The 27,613-nt window shown below is 36.0% G+C and overlaps 1 protein-coding gene across 3 annotated transcripts; it reads left to right on the top strand.

The window, feature by feature from the left end:
• Nucleotides 1–27,470, top strand: trim46a (tripartite motif containing 46a). Of its 3 annotated transcripts, none has more exons than XR_012391738.1 (12): nucleotides 1–389; nucleotides 6,882–7,137; nucleotides 8,451–8,601; nucleotides 12,755–12,953; nucleotides 14,779–14,925; nucleotides 16,292–16,387; nucleotides 17,464–17,717; nucleotides 17,906–18,027; nucleotides 20,122–20,469; nucleotides 22,313–22,814; nucleotides 24,773–24,840; nucleotides 25,623–27,470. XR_012391738.1 is itself a non-coding variant. In XM_005158142.6 (12 exons), exons 1-12 carry the CDS (start codon nucleotides 330–332, stop codon nucleotides 26,011–26,013), a joined length of 2,322 nt encoding a protein of 773 aa, XP_005158199.1. In that variant the 5' UTR covers nucleotides 1–329; the 3' UTR covers nucleotides 26,014–27,202. The 3 variants fall into 3 exon arrangements, 2 of the variants coding, with proteins under 2 accessions (XP_005158199.1, XP_005158200.1); XM_005158142.6 differs by having other exon boundaries at nucleotides 22,585–22,814; nucleotides 25,623–27,202; XM_005158143.6 differs by lacking the exons at nucleotides 22,313–22,814; nucleotides 24,773–24,840; nucleotides 25,623–27,470 and adding an exon at nucleotides 20,624–22,025.
• The last annotated feature ends 143 nt before the right edge of the window (nucleotides 27,471–27,613 follow it).

Below are 27,613 nucleotides of genomic sequence, written 5' to 3'. Positions count from 1 at the left end.
AGTGCTGCTCTGCTCCTGAACACCTCACAACATCCATCGCCTACATGGATGGCTTAACAACCGTCAGCAAAGACCAGAGCCAGAAAAAGCCCCGATTCAACATGGACTGCGTTAAATTGGACCTCTCAGACTTATTAGGCACAAATAATATAATTATAACGTAAAGCATCGTCTTAAGCGTCAATTTCAGTGGCAGTTGCAGCCATTTCATTTATTTTGCTTTTATATACCGTTCGTTGTCGTGAATGATTCCACAGATATAGACAAGAGAGCTCAATAATAGCGTTTATTGCGGACAATATCAACTGAACAACGGCACAGTTTCAGCGATGGCAGACGCGGAGTTGCAAACCTTTACATCCATCATGGATGCCCTCGTGCGCATAAGCGTAAGTGCATTTGCATCATCAAAACCGCACATTTACACGTTTTCTGTGACGATTTGCATGTGGCTATTATTTAACACGTGAACGCACGCCATGCTTCTGTCCTGCTGTTTATTAAACAGGACGTTTTATTTTTTAATGGCCAACCCTAACATTTCGTTAATAACCGCGAGAGCAGGAGAAAACACCTGTAAGCAGAAACCGAGTCCATTTTCATCCCCATCTAATGAACCGCGCGTGGCAGCCTCTCCTCCGGTATTGTCATTTTATGATGATATATTTGCTCTTATGGGTCTAGCATAACATAACATATCGCGGTTTTTATTCTGTCGTATGTCTAGGCCTACTGAATAAAAACTAAATTTTAGTTCTGTCTGCATGTCAGACGCTTACGCAATAAATGTAACTTATCTATACAAATGATAGAGAATAATCTATTAAATGAAGGAGTCTTTAAATCTAAGAGAATGGAAATAGGCCTGAGCTACAGGATGCTTGTTGCCATAGAGACGGAATGCATGAGGGCTGAGGCCGAGATGCAGGAGAGCCTGTGTGGGACAGGCCTGCGCGGTGGCACGTGCAGATCACTGGACAATATCTTTAAAAATAAATAGAAGAGGGCTGCATGGATTTATAATCATAAAATGCATTACTGTAGTTTTAAATAATAATATTATTATTTTTTGAATAAACAAATATAAAGCTTTTGGAAAAATATTGGTTAGATCCTGAAGAGAAAACAGTATAAAATAACCTACACTCTCAAAAGAAGTTTTTTATTTTTAAGTAATGACTTAGAAAAACCATATCAGGTTCCCAAAATAATCTTTCAGTGATTAAAACTCTAAAAGCCATCTGATTTTTTCCTTCTAAAATGAGCATTGTTATTAGGCCCCTGTGTGTGTTTAGTAATATCACTTTAATGGCAAAGAATAAGTCTTTTTCCTGGTCTTTAAAAAGAAAAATTTCAACATAAAGGAGGCTGAGAAAATTTTTCATTTTCAGTGGAAATTTCATACGGCACTTAGAGGTTTTTGCATCTGAATGCTTCATATATATAATTATTTACATAAAAAAGTGAAACGGGAAGTTACAAGGACCCATCAATGATTGTAAACAGATTTTAAGAGTGTTAATTAATTTGTTGTTTATGCTTTCATTAGCTGGTCACGTTTGGTAATATCTTACTAATTAGCTGAGTGTTTGTTTGGATTGGGTACGCAGCAAAAGTCAGCATTTTCTCTTTCAGTATAGGGAAATCTTTTTCAAACAGTGAGTATGCGACATGGCTTTTTTCATTGGAAGTATGTTTTCATCAAGTCTTTGTTTAAAAGTCATTAGCCATGAACCAAACAAACCAGTTGTGAGTTGACTAAGACCATTACAAAGTTTAGCTTAATACAAAAAAAAAAAAAAAAAAAAGAAGCAGTACGTACTTACAGTAAATAGAGTAAATACACTCTAAAAAATAATAGCTACAGTAAATAAACTACAATTCAATCAGTAAATTCACAATTTAATTTAAATCTTTCACATTTTTATTAAAATGAAGAAATATTAAACTATAAGTGACGATGGTGATTAAATGTTATTCAATATCCATGAAATATTGAACGTAATATACAATTTTAATCCATGAAATGTTTTAAAATATTACATTTAATTGTTGCACATGATTATTATTTAGTATTTCAGAGATGATTTTGGGAGTCTTTTAATCTGTTAAATGTGTTCTGACAATATGTATGACTGACAATTATAGTTTAAATTGTAAACTATTGTTACACTGAATGACATTTGTGTGTATGTCTTCTTTATTCTATCTTGCTCAGAAAAAAGACAAAGACACATTCTAATATACAAATCTAAAGCTTTTATTAGTTTAATGCTTGAAAATCCCTTCCCATTTTCACCCACATACAAATACTGTACATACAAATAATATTTTTCCTACATTTCTCAGCAGTATTATTGGTAGTGTATTTTTTCTAAAAATAATTACTTTCTTGAATATACTTATTCTTAAAAAAATAAAAAAATAAATAAGGTGAACTGAGAGTTTCTGTTTTAAGCATATACTGTTATTGATTGACAGTCTCAGAGCTCACTGAAGGCCCGTCCTTAAAGATTTATAGTCATGGTTGAAAATCAATTTCCCTGTGGTGATAATGAATGGAATTTGTATTTCTGCAACACAGCTGTTGTATGTCTTCCTGTTTAATAAGTCAGTTAATCTACTATCATTTCTTATATTAAAAAATATTTAGAATTATCATGTTTTTATGTGCATGACCAAATACAAGAAGTAATTCAGATGTTTTACGTCCTTTAATCTGTTTTTAAGTCCATTTGGTAACTCGACCGTCTTAAATGTAAATAAGCACAATATTCGTGTAGTTAATACTTTTTTATCGTAGGCAACATCAGGGGGAAAAAGGAAATTGGAGTCATTCTTAAACTGAACTAGACAGAATGTATGGACCACAGGTAATAAATAACCTCTGTTGATTTTTGAGATGTCCATCTTTTTCCTTATATGCAAAGCTCATTCTGACTGATCTGTGCTCATGATAGTGTTTCCTTCAGTCCACAGCTTATAATTCACAGTAGATACATATATCAACACAATCTGTAATGCACATGAAAGGAGTGTTGCATTGCAAAAATGTTTTTCTTTCTCAGTATTTTTCTTTGCTTTTCTTGACAGTAGGCCTTGATTTACTGAAAGAATGAGGTAAATGGACTGAATTTATGTTTGACAATAGAAAAATATATAGTTTGATGTAAAACATGGAGTCCGAGGGGTCTTAAAAAGTATCAATGCGTACATTTACATGGACACCAATAATCTGATTTTAATACGATTAAGACAATACTCTGATTAAGAGTCTACACATTGTAAACATAAATTTTTGTTTAATTTAATTTGATTAAGGTCATAATCGAACTAAACAGAAATGGAATTAAGACATGTGGAGTAGCCGATTTTAATCACGTTATTGAAGTGCAGTACAGATATGTAAACACCTTAATTAAACTATTACCGTCATGTAAGATTTTCACCACATTTTGCAACAGGATATTCTATGCACACACGGCTGTTTGACACTATTCTCTGCACATACCGAGTCAGTAAAGGACCGCAGACACCTGCATCGCCAAATGTGGAGGGTTTGTTCCCATACGGCGTGCGGTATCATATTATATTAAAACAACACTCTTCCAGCAATTCATACTCGCATCCAATATCTCGTTTGTCACAGGGGCATGCATGAAACGTTCCTAAATGAAAGTGAAAGTGCCAAACTAGAGTTAAAGTGAACAAATTAAAAATTAAATTTGAAGTTACATGAAACTCCAGAGGAAATGTGGATATTGTGGTGACACAATGATGTTAATCGAACTATGTGCTATAACATGGAAAACGGCATCACGAAAGGAACATTCAAAAAGCAACTCATGTAAACACCTTAATCAAATTACTGACTTATTCAGATTAAGGAAGATTATTTGATCACTGATGACAATGTGAACGTAGTCAGTGTGTATCAGCCTCAGTATTTTGTATCAGTGTGCTAAAGTTTGCCTGAATTTAATCTGCGAATATCAAGATGCTGTGTAGCTTAGATTTTAAAAAATCCTGCTAGATTTGACACCACGCTGCTATGTTTACTGCAGTAACCAACCAAACACAGTTATTCCTGCTGTTTTAGGCGCCACATACTGGATTAGCATTTTTATTCAGTATAAATAATGTTTTAGTTTAGATTTAGTTTTTTACAGTCAGTATTTAGTAAATATACTTTAAGTTAAAAGTCACCAATGTTACTGGTTGAAATTGAAAGTGGTGATGAGGTCTTATCATGGTTTCCGCTAGAGATGCACCGATATGGATTTTTTGGTCGATATCGATAACCGATAACTCTTCAGACTTGGAGGCTGATAGCCGATATATATAGGCCGATAATTATAAATTTTTCAAAATGTAGTATTTTTATACAACAAACTTAAAAAAATATTGATCTGCTCTTATGAACTGAACAGTCTATAGTTAAAGCAAAAAAAGCTATAACTTCAAAATTGCAAAGTGATTATATAGACCTATATTCACAATTTTTACATAAATCAGCATGCAAAAAATAAATAATTTCCTTTTCTTCATAGCAAATTAACATGCAACTTAACTGTTTCATAAAAATAAAAGGTTATATAACAAAATGGGATTTAATCAACAAGCAAGTTAAATGTATTTGAAATAAAATGAAAAGGAAAGAGCTAAGGATTGAAACCAGCTCAGATGTTCTTGAATAAAACGTGTTACAGTAATGTACACACGTACAAATATGTCTTGTCTGAAAAAGCCTTTTTTAGAGGTGTTTTGACAGGTCAGAGCCCCCTTACAAGCGAAAAGCTAGATACAGATTGTATTACTTTAGAAAATGCGGCATAGATTCATGCTATTTGGCATTTTAGATTCTTTTGAACTAATGTAGCATGCTGCTTGTCAATCAGACAATGCTTCTGTGTTCGTTCTTGTTGTCAATTGCGGGAAAATGATCGACACATGTGTGTGTGTGTGTGTGTGTGTGTGTGTGTGTGTGTGTGTGTGCGCGCACTCGTTATAATCAATATGAATATTCAGATCAAACTAAATACAATCTTACATCAAAAACACATGGCAAGCAACGCATTGATAATAACAAATAATCATACTAGATTACAAACAACCTAACAAGTTGTTTAGCGTTTTCAGAGGCGATTTAAAGCAAAATACACAATGACACTCAATCAAAGACGTCTTCCCTGCCACGGCTGAATTACAGCTTCTCATTCAAAACTTTCAGTTGTTGCGGATTTCTTTTATTCTTTATAGACAATTTCAATGTGGTAATGTCCTTGGCCCATAAACATTTTCTGCTTCTTATCATAGTATTTCATAACTGTAATAAGGGGCAATTCAATGATTTGTTCCTGTTAAAACAGCTATCATAAAATTACTTATCAGAATGTGGACCTTTTTGGATTTTTGGACACTATGGAAATTACAAATGTAAAACAGGAAATACATTAGGATCACTGTTATTGATTCCATTTCTCGAAATGCTCTATAGCGGGTTATAATTGCACCAAAATGCATTAAAATTTAAGTAATTAATAACAGAGTGAACTTTTCTGTAATAGGGTTGTGCGTATTTGTTTAATATTGTTGCTGACTGACTGACAGGGCTGCACAATGCTTGAGGCCAGCAAACACGATTTAGCTTTTAGTTAAAGGTGCAGTTTTTGATTGTCTTCAGAAGCATTTTTTGTTGTGCTGGTTGAAAGTCTCTTCACAGTGTAATAGTAATGATTAAAGAAAATGATCTAAATGTATTTATATGTATTTTTTTATTTTGGGTAAGGCATAAAACTAAAAAATGTTCATCCAATTAAATATAGTCGGACCGACATCTCTCATAATTCCGACAAGTAGCCCAATCTGTCTGTCAGCGAATGCAGATTTGAACAACTGTGCAGCTGTTTGTACGCAGCTCCGCTGAAGGATTTCTCTTAGACAGGTAATGTTCTGTTTTAAATCAGTTTTAGCTTCACGCAAATCTGATGTAACGTTAGATGTTGTTGTGACAAATGGGTTAAATCTTCACAGAAGTCTTGTTCAGCTACTAAAATCTTCCGATGAAAGATTGATAAGACTATTTTCAGTTTCATAAGAGACCTTTTACAGCATCGATTATGTAGATTTTAATTAGTTTAACAACATACACAAGTAAATGCCGCTATTCTGCCAAGTCTCCCCCTATATAGTTTACCATGCAACTCTAAAGATTTGCTCTGAAATAGCTTGACAATTTGTCTTGCTCGCCGCCGGACAAGCACTAGTCGCTTTTAACACATGAGAGAGGGTTCTTTTGCTGAGACACTTCAGCAGTGTTTATTTGAGAGCGCACAAGAAAATCTGAGATTGAGCAACATATATTTGATGGTGTGCAAGAAGTTTGGTGCATGAACAGAGGAAACTGGCACACAAAGTACAGAGATTTGCCAGCTCATATTACACTCACGACATTCCTCATTGAAATAACACAATAGGTAGTTGTAAGATCTGTGTAAAAATGCCTGCCACCACAGCTGGAAAAAATCCTAGATGAAACACTAAAATGTATGGAAAGAGTCTTAAAAAAAGGTCTTAAAATGTATTGAATTTCACTCTCTGATATACTCTGATAAACTACTATAAAACAGCAAGGTAAGAAAAATAATCTTGTTTTCACTTCAAATCAATTAACCTTTTCTGACCCTACTGATGAAAAATAAAAATGAATTTACTCTTTTAAGCTGCTCAATGCTGTAATGATTGATAATAGAAAACAAGAGTAAAAAAACAAAAAAGAGGACAACAAAAAAAGAAGAGTAAAAAATAAAATACTACTGTCAGTGTATGTTTGATAGCAGTTTTTCATGTGTTAGTGCATTATTATCTTCTTCTGTGTGCAGTCTAACATGAAGAGTATGGAGCGTGAGCTGCACTGTCCGGTGTGTGAGGAGATGGTGAAGCAGCCCATTGTTCTGCCATGTTCGCACAGTGTGTGTGTGTTGTGTGCAGCTGAAGTGTTGGTTCAGAGAGGTTATCCACCACCTGAACTCCCTCCAGAGCCCAACACTCCCACCTCCAGCCCCCTCACACGCTCCCCTCGACAGAACCGCAGACCTCCACCAAAAACAGACCGACTGGACAGAGTCATCAGGACAGGTTTGTGTACTCATTCACTGATAAACACACATTTCAAAATCAGCCAAATCAGCTGTTGAGTTATGTGCTGGTTAAGTTGTAAAGTATGGCAAACCTCTGTTCATCTGATTTGTGAAAACTCTTTCAAAAGTCATCTACTTAAACTCCTGTATCGTGTATGGTGTATACTTCTGTCCCTCTATATTTATACTCTAAATCAGAGATGGCCAAAGTAGGGCCCATGGGCCAAAGTTGGACCTGTGAGGTGACAGCACTACCTACTGAGCGTCTGCATCGCCCTGAAAAATATCTAGTAAAATATTATTTACTGCCATCATGGCAAAGATAAAATAAATGAGTTATTAGAAATGAGTTATTAAAACTGTTATGTTTAGAAATGTGTTGAAAAATCTGCTCTCTGTTAAAAAGAAATTGGGAGAAAAATAAACAGGGGGGCTAATAATTCTGACTTCAACTGTACATTTTTTTTTGTAAAGTCAACTTGTTTCTTTTAAGGGAATTGGTTTACTCATTTTAAATAACTATTCACTTTTAACAGTGTATACTATAGTCTAACTGTTATTAAAAGATTAGTTTAAAATGTTATTGAATTCAGTTAAGCGATGCTCGAAATATGACATCATGTTATTTATTTATTTGTTATTAATTAGCCTATTATTTTAAATATTTTTAAAATTAAGATTCATTCATTTTCTTGTCGGCTTAGTCCGGGGTCGCCACAGCGTAATCAACGGCCAACTTATCCAGTACATTTTGCAGAGGATGCCCTTCCAGCCGCAACCCATCTCTGGGAAGCATCCACACACACATTCACACACCCACTCATACACTACTGACAATTTAGCCTTCCCAATTCACCTGTACCGCATGTCTTTGGACTGTGGGGGAAACCGTAGCACCCGGAGGAAACCCACGCGAACACAAGGAGGACATGCGAACTCCACACAGAAACGGCAACTGAGAATATATATATTCCTTTTATAAAGAGCAAATTTTTAATTTAATTATACAAAATAACATTTAAAATGTCGACATACATTATCTTGCCTCTTAGCTATTTCAGATATTTTGCCTCATTCAGAAGCGTTGTGTCTTTGCAGTATTTTGCAGGTCTATCTCTGTGTGTTTATGGGTCGTGATGTGCTCTTTCTGAAAGTGTCAGCACACACTGGCTCTCTGAAACTGCTCCACTTCTGCATTGATTAACTTTTCCTTTCTTCTTCCTGCCTCAGATTTATAGTGGCTTACAGAAGCTTTAATCTGGGAAACAGCTTCTGCTATCTGTATCTCTCTCTTTCTCTGTTTTTGTGCAGTGTGCGGAACTCATCCGGGACGCAGGCGTAAAGACACCCCTCCTATACTCATGCTGTTCCCCTGTCCCACATGCAGAAGAGACGTGGAGCTGGGAGAGCGAGGCCTGGCCGACTGTCTGAGAAACCTCACGCTCGAGCGCATCGTGGAAAGGTCTTTCTTTGTCTCTCGGACGGTAAAGTCTAGATCGGACATGCGGCCGGCCGGAAGTGCAATACGCACATTAATTATTGTAGCATTTTTTATGACACTGTATAAAAATAATTTATATTTTTATAGTACTGTGACAGTTGAGTTTAGGGATGGGGTGGGGGTAGACGTTAATAAAATGCAATTAATGGGAAATTTAATAAACAACATAAATAATTCTCATTATTTCCGACCGCAACCATATCCGATCTAGCAACAACCATCTTGGACTTTTGTAGCTCATGTTTTTCTTTTTTGTTTTGTTTTAAATGGCATTTAAATTAAAGCAATCTTCAACTATGTTTCAGAAAGCCTTTCCATCCATACTATACAATCACAAACTCATGTCAGAAGATAAAATGAGCTATAAAAGTATAGCCTAAATTCTAGGCAAATTTGTATTCTAAATATAAAAAATATGTATATACAAAAATCCTATATACAAATATAATAATATAATAATCAATATACAAATATTTAATAAAAGACACATTACAGCACCTACAGTAGTATTAAATTGCACTGAAAATATCTGTGTTTACGTTAACAGTGGATCCTTTAAATTTTACTTCTAGTCAGTGTTTATGTTCACACAGCTACATTACACATCAACTAAAGTTTAAAATATGATATCGTAGTGGACCACCCCTTTAAAGAATTTAAAATGTTGAGTTCAGAGAACTTAAAATATTAATTGAAAGTTTTTTTGTGCCTAATGAGTAAGTTAAACACCCCTTTTTAAGTTTTGATGCCAAACTTTGAAGTAATGTCAAGTTATATTACCTTAATATCTTTAGTAATGACAACAGTGGGGTTTACAGTGTACAATCAGTTATAAATTGCCTTGAGAGAAAAGAAAAGCTGCAAATCCTTTCATTTTACCACCATTCAGAAGAGAACAAGCTAAAAATCTGAAAATACGCTAACTGTATACAATTAATAATCATACACAAATTATAATGGCATTTGTTATACATTTAAAGCTAAAATACATGACAGATTTTGTAACAAACATAATATTTTCATAATAATTTAAAAGTAAAGCTACCAAATTTAACACAGCAAAAATTAACTCATTCATTCGTTTCTCTTCGACTTCATACCTTTTTCATCAGGGGTCACCACAGCTGAATAAACTATTCCATAATATGATTTTTGCAGCAGATGCCTATCCAGCCGCAACCCAGTACTGGGAAACACCCATACACTCTCAAACTCACATTCACACTCATACACTATGGCCAATTCAGTTTCTCCTATTTACTTATAGCTGTTTACTGCGGGAAACCAGAGCACCCAGAGGATACCCACAGAAATGCCATTTCTACTCTAACCACCAACCTTCTTGCTATGGGGCGACAGTGCTAACCACTGAGCCACCGAGCCACCAACACAGCAAATATGGACTTTATTTTTAATGTGTTTAAAATGTAACCACACTTGTATAAATGTTTACTGCATCGTTTACCTACGTTAGAAACTATACCTTATTTTTATGAAGAAAAAATACACACTTTTGATTGTGTAACAATGGTAGTCAAGCTTTGCACACTTCCACAATACCGGACTGTTCTGTTGCTTAGTTACATGCCCTATTAATCGTCATGTCACATTATCTACATTCTTTCATATTTAATTTTCTACCATGTTGAAGATGCAGCAGCAGCAGCATGGTAATTTGACATTCACAAGTCTTTCCCGCAGAGAAATCCAATCATGTATTCAGAGAAAAATATCAAACTCGTCCCTATAAAAGTACACATCATCATAGCAGTATGCCTGCTATGAAAATATGAAATCATTATTTTCCATTAGGTTAGGTATTAAATAACAATATTTCATACATCTTTAGCTATACCCCTCCACTTTACCACTGGTCTCGAGCATCTGCCATGTTTGTAGTTTGTGAAAACATGTTTGTAGTTCTAATCAAATTCACGTCCAGCGCACAATGAATAAATATTAGCCATTAGCAGGGCTTGACATGAACTTTTTTGATCAGCCACTGTGGCTAGTAGATTTCCAACATTATTTGCCAATTCCCATTTTTACAAGCCACAATTTTGTTGATGGGAAAATATATTTTATATGCTTAACTTTGACTTTGACATGCTAAAATTACTTGATTTAGATTTTGTGCTATCATGTCACATGCGTCCTCATTCAATTCACTTTTTGTTTGTGTTGTGTGTGTGTATGTGTCTATGTTTGTTAGCTTTCTCAATGTGCATAAGCAAATGGGTTGTCGCATTGCAATTAGTTCTTATTTCACATGAATTTTCAGGGCTCAAAATTAAGGATTTACCAAATTTATCTTTGGCCACACCAAAAATAAATGATGTATTATTTCTTAGCCACAAATGTTAAATAATGTGCAAAAACAAGCAAAATATAGCTGTATACATGCTCTTTTTATTAAACAAAAATTTTCTTAAAAAAATAAAAAAAAATTCACATTTAAAAAATAACTACTGTCATGTATCTAAAACAATGCACAGTAATCGGGCCTTGTTAAACGTTCCAGATCACCAGTTAGTTAACTAGACATATACGGGGAGTTAATCTCATAATAAAGCAATGTTATTGTAAAAGAAAAGACAATTAAACTATATTAACAAAAATAACTGTAAGCAAAACACTGCAGGTGAAAAACGTGTGTGATAATGAAAGGATGATCACAGCACATAGTTAATGTTTGGCTCTGTGATCCAGCACAGCTGAAATCTACCCACATTTGGTGGGCTGGTGGGTGTTAATGTCATTCCCTGGCCATTAGAGTTATTTGGGTAATATTAGCCATTAGAGTGTGCACAGATCACACTTCAATCTGCACTTCCACTTGTACTGGAAATAGAAAACCATCTGAATAACTTTAGAATAAATTATTTCAACATTATTTCCTGCTATAGATATTGAGAATGTGCCATCACCGCGCATTGAAATAAAAATGGAAATTACATGGGAGCCTGGATCCCATTGATCTCTACACCCTTAGAAATAAAGGTACACAAGCTGTCACTGGGGTGGTTCTTTTCATAAAGTAGACATTTGTTCTTAAAGGGTCCATATTGGTACCTCAAATGTATGTACCTGAAATTTTTAAGAGGCACACTTTTGAAGTACCAATAAGTGCCCTTGAGGTATTAATTTGGACGTTTTAGGTACAACTCTACCTTTTGAAAAGGTACCACCCCAGTGAAAGCTCATGTACCTTTATTTCTGAGAGTATGGATTTATTGTATCATATATACACTGGTTAGCAATAATCTGTAAGCACTCGCACCACAAATAAGGAACTTGACAAATGGTCGACTTCCTCTTCAACACTGGAGACTGAATTTTATGTAATGAATATTTTCAGCTTCTCCAACACACATAGAATGTTTTAAATAAAGATATTTTATTTTAGTATAAGTGTTTATAGAATGTTTTTCAAAAAGTATTACTACAAAACAGTCAACCTTTTCTCTGGCGATTTGAATTGTTTTACAATGTCTGCTCCTGAGTGTGTTAAAAACATGGTGGAATGCGTATCACCATGACGTAGATTCCCATTGTCTATTGTTAACTAAAGCTTACAGTTCCAGTAAGCGGACTATAAGATGCAGAAATGTTGCTGTACTGGTTTGTTGTACTAGATCAGATGTTCTGAACTTGCATCTATTCATAGGCACACCAAGACAGAAATTGATAGCCTTTTTAACATTCTCACGCAACAGTCAATTCACCCTACAGCAAAATGAGGCCAGAAAAAGAGGTGCCAGACAAATATAGTCTAGGTTAAACTCTAGTTTAAAGGGACAATTCACTCAAAATCTTTAAGTTACAACCCATTTACTCCTCAAGTAGTTCCAAACCTTTTAATTTTTCTGTTGCACACAAAGATATTTTGAAGATCATCCATTGTAGTAAAAAAAGAAATACAATGAATGTCAGTGATAACAGAAAGTCATAACACCTTTGTAGTAAATAATCCTTTTAGTGTACACATTAATTAGGAATGCAGTCTAACAATCATGTGAACATGTAAATTGTGCCATACGTGGTTGCTTATCTGATCAGTCTGCTATTATTAACTCTGATTGGCATCTGTCTTTGTGTGTGTGTTTGTGTGTAGGTACAGGCATACAGTGAGTTTGGGCACTATGGCGATCATGTGCCAGTTCTGCAAACCTCCTCAGACTCTGGAAGCCACTAAAGGTTGCGCCGACTGCAGGTCCAACTTCTGCAATGAGTGCTTCAAACTGTACCACCCGTGGGGTACACCGCGTGCCCAGCACGAACACATCCTGCCCACACACAGCTTCAGACCCAAGGTCATTCACTCAGTCAAACATTCAACTACAGGAAACTCCTTTAGTTTTTAAACAAGCTGCAACATAGTTATTCAAACCAAAAACCTTAAAGACCTTTTGAATGCCTTATTGTATGTTGATACAAAGCAATATTTTACCCTTTATGGTAACGCTTTACTTGAAGAGGAGTTCATAAGATTGTCATTAAACCTTTATAATCATATGACATGTTTTGAATGTGAATAAGATTTGATGGATGCTCATAACAACTGTCAATAAGTGTCATTCAGTCAGTTAAGACATTTTAAATGCAAACATTGTTTGTTATGAAAATTTGACCGAAACAAATACATCACGACCTGTTTTTGTCTTTGTATTGCCAACTTGACATGACCAAGACAACAAAATTGGCATACATCTGTCACAAACAAGATTGTCTTGAAGCCATTATAAATGTGTCATAAATTTTATAACCCCAGAATTAATATTTTTTTTACCTCAGTTACAGTGGTACAAGCGAAATTTGTCATTATAATGTCAATAAATATTAATTACACTGTTAACAATTATTTGGCGGAGTAGTGACACTTTTAATTAGACATTTTAAAGACAAATAGAGTTTGTTCTACTGAAAACGTGATCAAAAAACATTCCTGACAATTGTAACGCCTCATGACAATCATGTTTATGACAGTTTTATGACAAGTGATGTTGTCTTGGTAATGTCAATGTGTTATGACAAAGATGAAGATTTGATGTGATGTATTTGTAAAGTTGTCATAACAAACAACAGCTATGTTTCCATTTAGAAATGTGAATAACCTTAATGCTTAAAACTAGAAAATCTCATAAAAGACATGCAAATAAAGTAACGTTTCCATCCAACGAGTCAAAGCGAACAAAATCGTCACTTCCTGATTACCTGGTGCCAAATGTCCACAGTAAAAATGGAATTTGCCGCGGTAAGAGAAGCTGCGTGAATCTTTTTTTCATTTAATAAATGACTTGCACCTCAGATGTCAATCCTGACACGCAGTGAACGTGTGGTGGCGTTTAAAGGCGTAAGACGTAGAGCACAGATGCTCTCGACAGTTCTGGAGATCATTCATTTTCAAAATGTATGCGCATCTTAGCTTTTCCATCAACCATTTTTTATGCGCATATCTAAAATGGCATAAAAATAGGTCGATGGAAATGTAGCTAATGACACCTTTGGATTTAAAATGACATAACTGAGCAAATGACACTTAATAACAGTTAATAACTCATTCACATTCATGACATGTCATGATTTGAAGGTTTCACAACTCTTTATAAGACCAAGTAAAGTGTTACCCATTACAATATTTTAACCATGTATACATTATTGTGAACATCTGTGTATTGTTATTTGTATATAATTCCCTGTAACAGTAATCTAAAAGGATAGTTCACCCAAAAATGGAAATTGCCTTATCATTTACTCTCCTTCATGTGATTTATTCTGTTGAAAACCTGCACATGCACAAAACATATTTGAAGAATTCGACCAGTGTTCTTCAAATTATCTTCTTTTGTACTCAACAAAAGAAAGAACCTCGGCTAGGTTTTGAACAAGTGAATGGTGAGTAAATGATGACATTATTTTTTTTCTTTTTGAGTAAACTATCCCTTTTATTATTAGTTTATTAGTTTTAGCATAAATACATATGGATAAAACTCTACTAAACAGAGCTAAAATTGCTGATATTTTGCTGAAATAATTTTGTTTCCCATGCAAATAGCATTCAAATATTGTTCTCTTCCACAGAACTCAGACCATTCTTGATCATTCAGATTTCCTCCTAACCTTATGTCCTGTCCACAGGTGCTGGTGTGTGTGGAGCACGAGCAGGAGAGACTGCAGTTTTACTGTAGGTCATGTCAGCGTCTGTTGTGTTCACTGTGTAAACTCCGTCGTGCCCACAGTGGACACAAGATCATGCCGATTGCGCTGGCTTACCAGACTCTAAAGGTACACATTCCTGACCGTCATCCACCTTTTTTCACACACCATTAGTGTTTCAAATTATAGATTGCACTTCTGGGGAACTTCCATTCGACAGAATCGAAACAAATCATTCAAATAATAGGGATGTAATAATAAGGAAATAAGGTTGAAATAATAAAGAAAATATTCCATATACATAGTGAAACCTGAGTACCTGTCAAATCACTAAAATAATGTGACACTTAATTTAAAGTTGCATCAGTAACACAAGCATATCTGCGGCCAAAGACCTTTTGAATTCACTGTTTTGTTTCTCAAGATTATTTTCATTTTGCTCTTCCTACAGTAGAGTTCATAACATTTCAATTGAAAGACATGTTTTGAGTTTTTGGGGTAATTCATTGGCTGTTTCTCAATTCCAAGGATGCAGAGAACATACTTGTGTTCTCGTGGAGACCGTTCTTGCTAGTTTACCTCACAAGAAAGGACTCAGGAGATCAGAAGAACACAGAATGTGTCTTGTGAGGATTGAGATGCTGTGGTCTTGGTTGCATGCCGGCAGCATTTTTAGCCGAAAAGTATTTAAACATTACAGCATTCATACAATGATTTATTGTTTTTTCCCCTTTTCAAAATACATAACACGCACAAAAACCCTACAAATATACTTTGCACATTACATATAAATCAGATTTTAAATACAAATTTCAGCAAATAAACACTCTTAATGTGTTTATGGCTTTATTAAGATTTTCATGTTAATGTTTAATATCACCGTCTCATTTAGGGAAACTCCTGAGATAAATAAGTTACTGTATATCTCTTAACTTAATAATAAACAGGTGTAAAACGCTGTGCTTCCAACCTCCTTTATTCAGCCGCAATGACTTCTTGGACTTTAATATCAAGAACACATCCAGGAATTTTCATATGGTCTTATGGTCTTGAGTTTTGTAACCAAACCATGGCGGATGATGATGTTAGAACACAAGGATGCAAGATCACTGAAGAACACATATTGAGAAAAAGACATTGTCTGCTGAAAGTTAATTCTAAAAAGTTGCTTTTTGATATTGGATCGATGAACTGTGAGGAGAAAAATGCAATCTTGTTGTGCACAATTTTTAGAAACGCATTACTGTTTGCTTACAGTTTAATAAAAATTACTCTGATAATTTATGTAAAGCATCATGTGACAGAGGGAAAAGTTGCATAGTCTTATAAACAATGTAAATATGCCCAACAAGCCCTTCTTCCCTGTATGAAATAGTTATTTGGAGTGTTCTCTCTAAGCTAAAAGACTTCCTCTCTATGACTGTTGGCCTTGAGGAGAAAATGTACAGCGTGTCTGTTTAACTCCTTATTCATTCTCTGTGTTGTCAAATCACAGGACAAGATCACCAAGGAGATGAACTACATCTTAGCCAATCAAGACTCTGTGCAGGCACAGATCACCCAAGTAGAGAGTGGCATCGCACAGACTGAGGTAAAGCACACCGCTGTTTAAAGCAACCCTGCAGAGTTTGAAAAGACAGCTGAGGGTATGGCAATTGAGCCAGAGTGTGTGACTATACAGATTGAATAAAAGAAAAGGCTGTTTTTATAAGTATACAATTGATGTCACAATTACTAGCTCCCCTTTGAATTTAGTTTTCTTTTTTTATTTCCCAAACGGTGTTTAAGAGAGCAAGGAAATTTTCACAGTATGTCTGATATTTTTTCTTCTGGAAAAAGTTATATTTGTTTTATTTTGGCTAGAATAAAAGCTTTTTTTAATAATGATAAAAAAAAAAACATTTTAAGGTCAATAATATTAGCCCCTTTAAGCTATATTTTACACCAGATACAGTTATTAAAACTATTATGTTTAGAAATAACAGGGGGGCTAAAGTCGAATTAATAGCCCCCCTGTCCCCCCCCCCCCCCCATTTTCTGTTTAACAGAGAGAAGATTTTGTCAACACATTTTTAAACATACTTTAAACACATTTCTAATAACTGATTTATTTTATCTTTGCCATGATGACAGTAAATATTTGACTAGATATTTTTCAAGACACTTCTATACAGCTTAAAGTGACATTTAAGGGCTTAATTAGGCTAATAAGGTTAACTAGGCACGTTAGGGTAATTAGACAAATAATTGTATATCGATGGTTTGTTCGGTAGACTATCAAAAAACAAATAGTAAAAAAATAAAAATAAAAAATGCTTTCATTCTAGCCAAAAAAAAAAATCAAATAAGACTTTCTCTAGAAAAAATATTAACAGACATACTGTGGAAATTCCCTTGTTCTGTTAAACATCATTTGGGAAATTTAAAAAAGAAAAACAAAAACAAAAAAAAATCAAATGGGGGCTAATAATTCTGACTTCAACTGTACATTTTTAAAGATCACGCAATATGTAGCCAGAAGTACATATGACTGCATTTAAAATATGTAAATATTTAAACACTTGGTACTTTCACATATTTAAATAATATCTAAAAGTGGATAATATGTCTACTCTTATATATAATTGGAACTTGCTTCTGTCATGTTCACTGTCCATTTGTGTTCAGGTGAACAGTGCGGTGGTGAAGGAGCAGTTGTCTCAGTGTGTGAATGAGCTGCGAGCTGTGCTGGCCGAGCGTCAGGGGGCTTTGGCTATGTGTCTGGAAGGGTCTCGTGCACAGCGGGCAGCAGCTCTCAACGCTCAGCTCTCTGAAAAACAGAGTCTGCTGGAAAATGCAGGACTGCTCACATACACTCAGGAGCTGCTTAAGGAATCTGACCAGTCGTGCTTTGTTCAGGCTGCCAGAGTCACACACAACAGGTCAGACGGAGTGTTTTCTGTAAATGTGTCGGTAAAACATACATTTAAGAAATACCAATCCAACACTAGCCTATTGTGTGTGTTTAGAAAAAAACCTTTTAAAAAATAAACAATAAAAAACTGTTAGACATGATCACTTATATAGAGATCTGCTTTATATTCTACATTTGTATTTTTCTCCTTTTCAGATTGGTAAAAGCAATAGAAAATCTGCAGCATTTCTCTCTCTCTGCTGATCCCTCTTTCCGACACTTTCAGATGGATGTCTCCAGAGAGCTCAAAGCACTCAGCAGCATGGACTTTATACAAGGTTTTCATAAATACTACATTTTTAATATCCCTACATACCTTGAATTGCTTTTCTAGCTGTTAGCTCCCTGCTAAATATAATTTCTGTCATCATTTATTCACCCTCATGTTGCTCCAAACCCATTAGAAAATGTGTTCATTTTTTGGCAGTGGCTAGCCCAGACATATTTAAGTGGTGTAATAGGGTGGACCTCAGTGCCTTCTATGAATTAAAAGTACATCATTTTACAATACTTAAAAAAAAAAGAGATGCAGATTCTGACAGCTAATAATTGTATTATTGATTTTAGACTGAAAAGGTCTACCTGTGCTTTAAACCATGGTTGTACAACTATGGAGTTTTTCAGACCAGAGGAACCATTTCACAGTTCCTTTAACTGCTGACGGAAGTTTCCTGCTTTTTGGCATGTTCACAACACAGCAACTGGAATCATTTTAGTTAAAGGAACATCTTTTGTGATGCCTACATGATCTTCCACTGCAGATAAGAGTATATTTCAGCACAATAGGAACTACAGTAAGGCTAATGTCAGCTGATTGCGTGAACACATGCAAAACGAAAGGCATTTTATACATTTCGTATAACCAGAAATATATGTTTAGCTAAAAAGCTAATGTTAGCAGCATTCACCTTTTATCTTCATCTTTTCTCAGTCTTGGTTAGAGCTTGGCGGTATGGCCAACCTTATTGATTTTATTTCAAGTTAATGATACCTTTCACAATATGTTTTTTTTATTAAGCTAGTAATTCCAGAAACTGTACAAAAGGGCCTCTATATAATAAATAAGCTTGAATGTTTAAGAAAAGGATCTTATTTGATTATTTTGTATATTTTTTAAACCTTATACATAAAACAAAGTATGACTTAAGATGAACAACACATTCCACTACATGTCACATTTAACAGTTTTATGTGGACAGACCTTATTATTATAAACATTTCTCATGTAGCATCTTCCCACAGATTATAAATTATATCACAAGGAAGTAACAGGACAAGTTTTTTCTCTTCAAAAATACTAAATATGCACAATGACAATTGTTGTATAAATTTTGAAAGTAAGTAATCACTTCTTGTTAAATATATAAAGCAAGGTGCACTTGAGCTGGCCACGCACACTTATTTACATTTTGCGGTATACACTAAATGTATGTATATGGAGAGAGAAGGGGGGGGGGATGTAAACTGGAGCACCCAGAGAAGAAGGGAGAGGGGGGCAGACCCACGTCATCCCTCTACATAGAACTCTACACAGAAATGGCAACTGATCCAGCCGAGGCTCGAACCAGCAAACTTCTTGCTGTGAGGTGACAGCGCTCCTCACTGCGCCACCCTCTTTCAGGCACATAACTTGTCTACATTCAATCTCAGCTATTATGAAACCCACAGCATACAATAAAATCTCAGCAATCACAGTGTGATCTTGATCCTCTAGTTGTTGATTTTGTTGAATACTATGTTTATATCACTGTCAGCCTTCTTACATCACTTCACAGATCCTTGTGACTGTGTGAATGCAACCAAGAAAATGCCCTGGTGGGAAAATGTTGTCCAGGAATTGGTCTGGTGACTAGTTTCTGTACCCGAGTTCCTATAACTACGTAGTGAAAAAATAATAGAAGTGAATGGAAATTGAGGTCTTGATATGTCTTGATATGTGTACCCAAAAAAAAAAAAATTAAAATATTGGATAGATCAGTCAATAAAATCTGGATATTTGATATTAAATCTGGATATTAGGGATGGTGAATAAGGACAATTAGTAAAGACCAGTTTGGGATTGTTGTTTATATCCATATAATATATTTAAGTGTGTTAATCAATTAAAGGGAATGTCTTTTATCAGAAGTATTTAATTCATTTGAATTTAAAACATTTGAAGTATCAACATTTTGAATGAATAGACTTAGGACAGAAATATGTATATTATATTATGCAAAATATCTTCATTTGGTTTCTGAAAAAAATGAACGTTTCAAGGGTTTGTGGAGTAAATGATGACAGAATTTGTTATTTTGGGGTAAACCTAGCTTTTAAGCACACCTCCATTGGACTTCGCATTCAATTTCCAACCTCTCATTTTTCTTCTGCAGCCCCATTGGCTCCTGTGATTGACACTCAGAAGACCCTAGCCTATGACCAGCTGTATCTGTGCTGGCGTCTCCCACAAGACTCGGCCCCTGCCTGGCACTACTCAGTAGAGTTTCAGAGGAAAGTTGGTGGAGCTGGAGCAGTGTGGGGCAGGGTGTGGTCTGAAGGAAGCTCAGGAAGTAATGGGACACACTGTTCTTGGCAGCGTCTGGATGATGTGGGCGGGACCAGTGCCGTGATTGACAAGCTGGAGATGGACAGTGTGTACGTTCTGAGGGTTCGAGGATGTAATAAGGCAGGGTTTGGAGAGTACAGTGAGGAGGTGTATCTACACACAACACCTGCACCAGGTAAGACACATCCATACACTAATGCACAGACCACGTCCAAATATCAGCTATTCAGAGACTCCCTTATTTCCGCCAAGCTTCCCAATTTCCTCACATTATTGAACTTTTTTTTATTTTGTTCCCTTTTCACTTATTGTACCTCTTTAACTTACAGTTTTCATCACTTTTAAGGCTTATTCCATCTGTCCAATCATTCATTCATATAATTTGTTAATTTTTGCTGATCTTTAATATCTCAGTGTTTCTATTCATGAGATTATCCACAGATCTATTCATATTATTGTTTGTCCGCTTAGATGATCGTCCATTGATTCATAGACTCATTATTGCCTGTTTGTTCTCACACTTGTTCATCCATCCATCTACAGATTCAAACAGACTGTTGTTTACTTGTTCATTCATGCCTCCATAGATTCAATCATCTCTTTGTTTGCGCATTCATTCATCCTTATTTAATCATCCATTTTTACTTCAATTTTTCGTCTATCTGTATATATATTTAGAATACTCGCTTGTTTATCCATTCATCTTGTCAATTCACTCAAATGCTCATCCATCTTTCCATCCATCTTCTTGTCAATTTACTCAAATGCTTAACCATCCATCCATCCATCCATCCATCCATCCATCCATCATCTTTTCAATTTACTCAAATGCTCATCCGTGCATCCATCCATCCATCCATCCATCCATTCATCCATCCATCCAACTTGTCAAATCACTCAAATGCTCATCCATCTTTCCATCCATCTTCTTGTCAATTTACTCAAATGCTTAACCATCCATCCATCCATCCATCCATCCATCCATCCATCCATCCATCCATCCATCCATCCATCCATCCATCTTATCAATTCACTCAAATGTTCATCCATGCATCTATTCATCCAACGTCTTGTCAAGTCACTTAAATGCTCATTCATCCATCCATCCGTCCATCCATCCATCTTCTTGTCAATTTACACAAATGCTCATCCATCCATCCATCCATCCATCCATCTTCACTTCAATTTACTCCTATGCTCATCCATCCATCCATCCAACTTTTTGTCAAATCACTCAAATGCTCATTCATCCATCCATCCATCCATCAATCTCGTCAATTTACTCAAATGCTCAACCATCCATCCAACTTCTTGTCAATTTACTCAAATGCTCATCCATCCATTCGTCCATCCATCTTCTTTTCAATTCACTCCAGTGCTTAACCATCCCTCCATCTTCTTGTCAATTCACTCAAATGCTCATTCATCCGTCCATCCATCCATCCTCGTCAAATCACTAAAATGCTTATCAATTCATTTTTTGCATCCATACTTTTGTTGATTCACCCAAATGCTTAACCATCCATTCATCCATTCATCTACTTCTTAATTCAAATGCTCATTCAGACATGCCCCACATGGGTTTGTTGACTCAATTGTTTATCCGTCATCATCTTATTGTGTTACATTTCTGTTTGTTTATTAACTCATGCATCTCTTTTTTAACCCCACATTCCTTCCACTATCTGTTTATTAATTTAGCTATTGGTTGTTTTATTGTTCCACTCATCCATCTATCCATCCATCCATCCACAATTCTAGAACAACAAACTGAGCTTGTTTTTGTTTTGTGCTATTATATGCATACCACATTCTCTCTATTTTTTCTCTCATACAATTTTGCTTTAATGGTAGTACATTTCACCATGCATATCCACAACTCTTTAATGTCTTTATTTTTTTACTTCTCTTTCTGTATTATTTCTCCTTGTGATTCCCGTTATTCTCCTCCTTCCTTTGCTCCTGTTATCGCTGCTCTTTCTGTGACTTGTATTCCTATTCAAAATGGAATATTTAAGCTGCTTGATCTCCTCTTAATCCTAGAGTCCTGGAATATGTACAATGTTCCTGCTGTCCTCTTTGTTCCCCCTCTTTTCTCCAAATTTACAATCCCATTCTTCTTCCTTTTTATGCTTATCCATACATATCCCCGCTCTGTTCTTTTCTATTCCCTTTTTACATGTTTCGTTCCCTCACTTTGACTCCCTCATCTTCGTTTCGTTTCGTGTTCTGCTCCCTACGACCTGGCCTTTCCAACTCTCTCCTCCACTCCCGCATACCTCAATCTCAGTGTTGTCGTTCTGCCTGGATTCGCGCTGGGGTCTGCATGCGGAGCGGGTGGCACTAGGGAAGGGGCAGACGTATGCTCGCAGCGTTCCTGGGATGACGCTCTTGCAGGCTGCAGATAGGGCCCTGACCTCCTGCCATCTCACATCTGACCTTCTCGTAGCTGATGTTTCCATCACACAGGGACGACACTACTGGGCATGCTCAGTAGAGCCTGGATCCTACCTGGTTAAGGTAAACATATGCTACTTTTTTAGAAGTTTGGAGTCAGTAAGATATTTTTTACTTTTAAAAAATGAATACTATAATTTAGAAAGGAGACATTAAGCTAAAAAAAATACTTCAGCCATTTGTGTTTTGTGAAGAAGTGAAGGACTAGCAGAATGGAATAATAGAGTAAAATACTTTTTTCTCACACTTTTCATTGATGAATTAAAGCGTCATTTAAAAACAAAAATATTTTGTAAGATTGGCGCATTTGTTCACCAGCCTTGAGCTGATGACCTTACAGTAAAACACCACTTGAGCAAATAAAAGTAAATAAGAGTGTATAAGAGAACACAAGAATTGCAGATCAAATAAGATTTAATGGTGTTTGCGAAGGTTAAAACAATTAGGCCCTGTTTACACTTACATGTTTTAGTTTTAAAACGCATAAGTTTGCTACGGTTATGCTTCCGCCCACACTACCCCAGAGTTTTCGAGCCCTGAAAACAGAATGTTTTGGAAATGCTGAAAAGGCTGTTTTTGTTTTAAAACATTGCTGCTTTGTGTCAGTGTGGATGGGGGGAAATGAAGACATCTAAAAACGTAGGTAGAGATCTGCGTGGGACTAAATTTTGAATCCCGCTGCCACCAGGTTTTAGCCCGAACCCAACCTCTCCTGCTTATATTCAGCATTTGTTGTCCCGCTGCCTGCCCTGCCCCGTTTTCTACCCGCCACACCCGATCCTGCTAAAGAGCAAAACTGAAAACCACCCAGCTACTCAGAGTCCAGGCAGCCTATAACAAGCTGTCTGTATAAACACGCACACACACACACATAAGCACCAAGCACACACACACAGACAAAGCTCTCTCTCTTATTCGTGCGCACAAACACACACACACACCTCTCATTTGCGCGCGCATGCACTCACACACACACACACACACACAGCATCAAGCTGTCTCATTCACACACATATATACGCATGCTCGCTCGCTCAGGAGTCGGGAGCGATATTGCCAGACGGCCCGCTCCAGTCCAAAATTAAACCAGTTACTGACCGCTCCCGCGCTTTATTCGGAAATGTATTCCCGTGCAGTCCTCAAAACGGAGGCTTGACTGCAGACATTCGCCTCTGAGAGTTCAGTCTCGCATCCTTTCTTTAAGTTCATACTTCACAAGTTTAATATGGAAAACAAACTCCTGAGGACACGTTGGGTAAATCTTCAAAGGGAACAGTATAACATTATTCACGTTACCCTGGCAACGTTGTTTCACTTTCTTAACAATAAAAGGAAAACATGATATAAGGAACTGCCTTTTTTCATTTTGATATTAGTAACTTAACAGACACCAAAAATGTTAAGGCATTGTGTGGCTGCAAATTTATACAAGCGTCATCTTCATAGCATATTTATAACAAAACGGATCCTATAACATAACTGCCTCTTTTTATTTTCTTTGAAAAATACAAAACATACCCTGTCTCTTTTGCTGATTCTTAGGTTAAATAATCTATAATGGCCATTCTAAAAGTATAACGTACAATACGTTTATACAATATAGGAAGTAAAGGCAAAACATCAGTCAAATGTGCAGAATCAGTGTACGTAGTTACATAAATTAAATATTTAATAAATATCAATGATCATTATGCTCAACAAAACACGTTACCTGAGAACAAGTAAAAGAAGCAAAAGACCAAAGAGTGGTTGAAAGCCAGTATGAAAAGTGTAAAGTTGTGCAACGCTACCTTGTGCACCAGGGTATTTACATTTTTAAGTACTCTTATGTCAGGAAGTGATTTTGCACATTCACTATAAATCACACAAACAAATTAAATAAAAAATGAAAGCTGTTTTTTAAAGAATATTATGAAGTATGAATTTGAAGTATATTATGTTATTATTTTTAATTTCCTAAAAAAAATATTTTAAAATGATTTAATGTTTATGCCTTAAAGAGCTGTTTTATATGTGTGTAGGTGGGAGTGGGTGTTGAAGCAAAGCTCCAAGAGTGGTTCCATCTACCACAAGACATGGCAAGTCCACGGTGAGAAAAAAAACAACAACCCTGGTTCCTTGGAAATACATCAGTACAACAAAATCACTAGCCCTCCCAAATGATGTTCAACAGAGCAAGGAATTTTTCACAGTATTTCCTAAAATATTTTTCTTCTGGAGAAAGTCAGATTGGCAGTTGGCAGAATAAAGCATTTTTTTATTGTCTTGAAAAACATTTTAAGGTCAATATTATTAGTCAGGTAAACAGAAATTGGTTTAATAATTCTTCAACTGTACATGGAACTAAACTTGATCAAATGAACATATGATTACATTTAAATTTAGTTTTTATGTAAAAATACCAATATAGGAAGTAACAATGATACTTGTTCCTTTTTATACAAATAATGATTGCAGGAACAGATTAGTGATATATAAAGGCTTATTTTTTTTAATGGAAACTTAAACAATACCATACGAAGACTGCAAAACCCTTTTACTATAGGGCATGATTTGTAAACATACTTGTTTGGATAATTTAAATATGGCCTTGTCTTGTGCTTATACTATACCACATACTGTATATGGATGTCAAATAAAAGTGTATAGAAGTGAAACTAGAGCAATACATTTCAGCTTTATAGAAATGTAGGCCATATTTCCAGTGAGCCTCGGTTGATTTTTTAAGAGTTCAAGAGAGCTAGTTTTAGAAACATGATATTAAACAAAATAAACAGTGCAGAGTCCAGATCTTCTGTTGTAAATCTAAAGATTGAGAATGATTTTTTTTAGTAAATGTGATTTGATGTTTTAATTTTGATTTCTCTGTAGGTATGATCCAGACAGTGGACACGACAGTGGCGCAGAGGACGCCCAAGACTGTCCTCCTCCTTTCTGTTTCCTCACAATGGGCATGGGCAAGATCTTACTTCCCAAGTGTGGCGGATCTAACAGCTCCACTGGACCTTTCACTGCCCCGTTACCACCTCGTCTCGGGCTGTGTCTGGACTTTGAAAAGGGACGACTCACTTTCTACGATGCTCACTCTCTTAGAGTGTTGTGGGAGGGGACTGTTGATTGCTCCGCCCCCATTTGCCCAGCCTTTTGTTTCATTGGTGGAGGCGCTCTACAGCTGCAGGAGCTAATAGCCAATCGCAGCACAGAGCAGAACCCACCAAGAAGAGTGACTATCCAAACACGAGTCACAGACGCAGGTCACTAAAACATCTGATCGCTCTGAAACTTGTCAAATCAGCACCTAGAAGCAAATTGTTTTTCTATCGACTTTGTTTACCCGCTTATTTCATAAGTAATAATGCATTGACTGATGATATTTTACATTAAGATCCATTTAATTTCAAAAGATAAACATTAAAAAGTGGTTATGGATGCTAACGACATGTAGCATGCTAACAACATGTAGTGCAGTATTAAATAACAAGGAATTGATCGTTTCTGTGGCCACAAAATCGAGAAGAGTCTGCAGACTGCAAGACAGGGACAGAACATAAAGGGGCCTTACTGTACATTCACACTGAAAGCGACGAGAGCGTCAAAGTAGCAGGAAGTCATTGATTTTCACTGGGAGCCGGTGGTGAAAAGCTGCGAGGAGCAGCATGGTGCGTCTCCGCCTGTCACGGAGAGTTGAATTCAAGTCAACTTTATGGTAATGAGCTATGTTGCGGTTTGGCGGCAAACAATCAGAATGTAGAAGTCCACCGCTTGAGAGGACTTTAGAGAACACAGCCTGTGAACTTTGGTTATGACCACAGTTGTTCCCAAAGGGTTTGATTATTGCGGTTGCCTGATTTTCAATTATTTGCAATGTACAGGAACATACATTTAAAACGTTACTGCCGAGTTACTGATGTCCATTAATGTTATAATTTTTTTTTTCCTTAAAAAAAGGGAATCTAATGCGACAATACAAAACAGTATTGCTGCTTCAGGTTATTTCAGACATATGGACAAGTAATTAAGTGGAGCAAAGCCACACCACATGCAACTCGATCTTCCATAGTTAATTGAAATTGATAAAAAGTAGGCAACATTTTGACGCTAGAAAGCATGTTTTATGCGGTAATGTAACTGATATGATATGCTGCAACGGCCTTTTTAAATACGAGATCAATGTAGCAAATTTTGACGCTCTCGCCGCCGGAGCTGAAGGCAGACAGCATAGTCGCCAGGGCGGCCAGAGTGAACTTTGACACTCTTACTGCCTTTGGTGCAAACGCACAGTTAGGGGGCGTAACTTGTAGTATGTTATTAATGCCTACACCCACTCCAAACCTAAACCCAACCATTATCATTATTAATGCTTACACCTTTCCCAAATCTAAACTTAACCATCATAGTTATTGATGTCTACAACTACCCCAATCCTTAACCCAACCATCACAGTTATTAACGTACAGCCAAGAGTTGCAGAGGCTTTCATACTTGACGTGCTCACCATTTTATTGTAATTTGCAACCACAGGGGGCGAAGCCAAGTAGGCTAAAGCCTGGTTTATAGTTCTGCGTCGAGTGATTGGCGTGGCCCACAACCCATGCCTTACGCATTACCGAGCATTTATACTTCTGCACACTGTTTGTGTTGCTCTGGAATAACTAGGCATGGCAATATAATATTCTGACAGTATGATAACCGATATAACAGTATTGTAATTACTGCTCTAAAAATATGTTTTTTACCCTATATATATATATATTTTTTTTTTATTTATTTTTTTTTTTTTAACATTTAAAATATATTGAAACAATAAATGTCAGGCTAAATAATTTAAATAAGTCATGGTCTTTTACTGTCTTAATTTGTTT

The sequence above is a fragment of the Danio rerio genome, chromosome 16, assembly GCF_049306965.1.
Source record: "Danio rerio strain Tuebingen ecotype United States chromosome 16, GRCz12tu, whole genome shotgun sequence".
Taxonomy (NCBI): Eukaryota; Metazoa; Chordata; class Actinopteri; order Cypriniformes; family Danionidae; genus Danio; species Danio rerio.
Note: the sequence above shows the minus strand (reverse complement) of the source record. Positions and strands in the feature narration are given on the sequence as shown.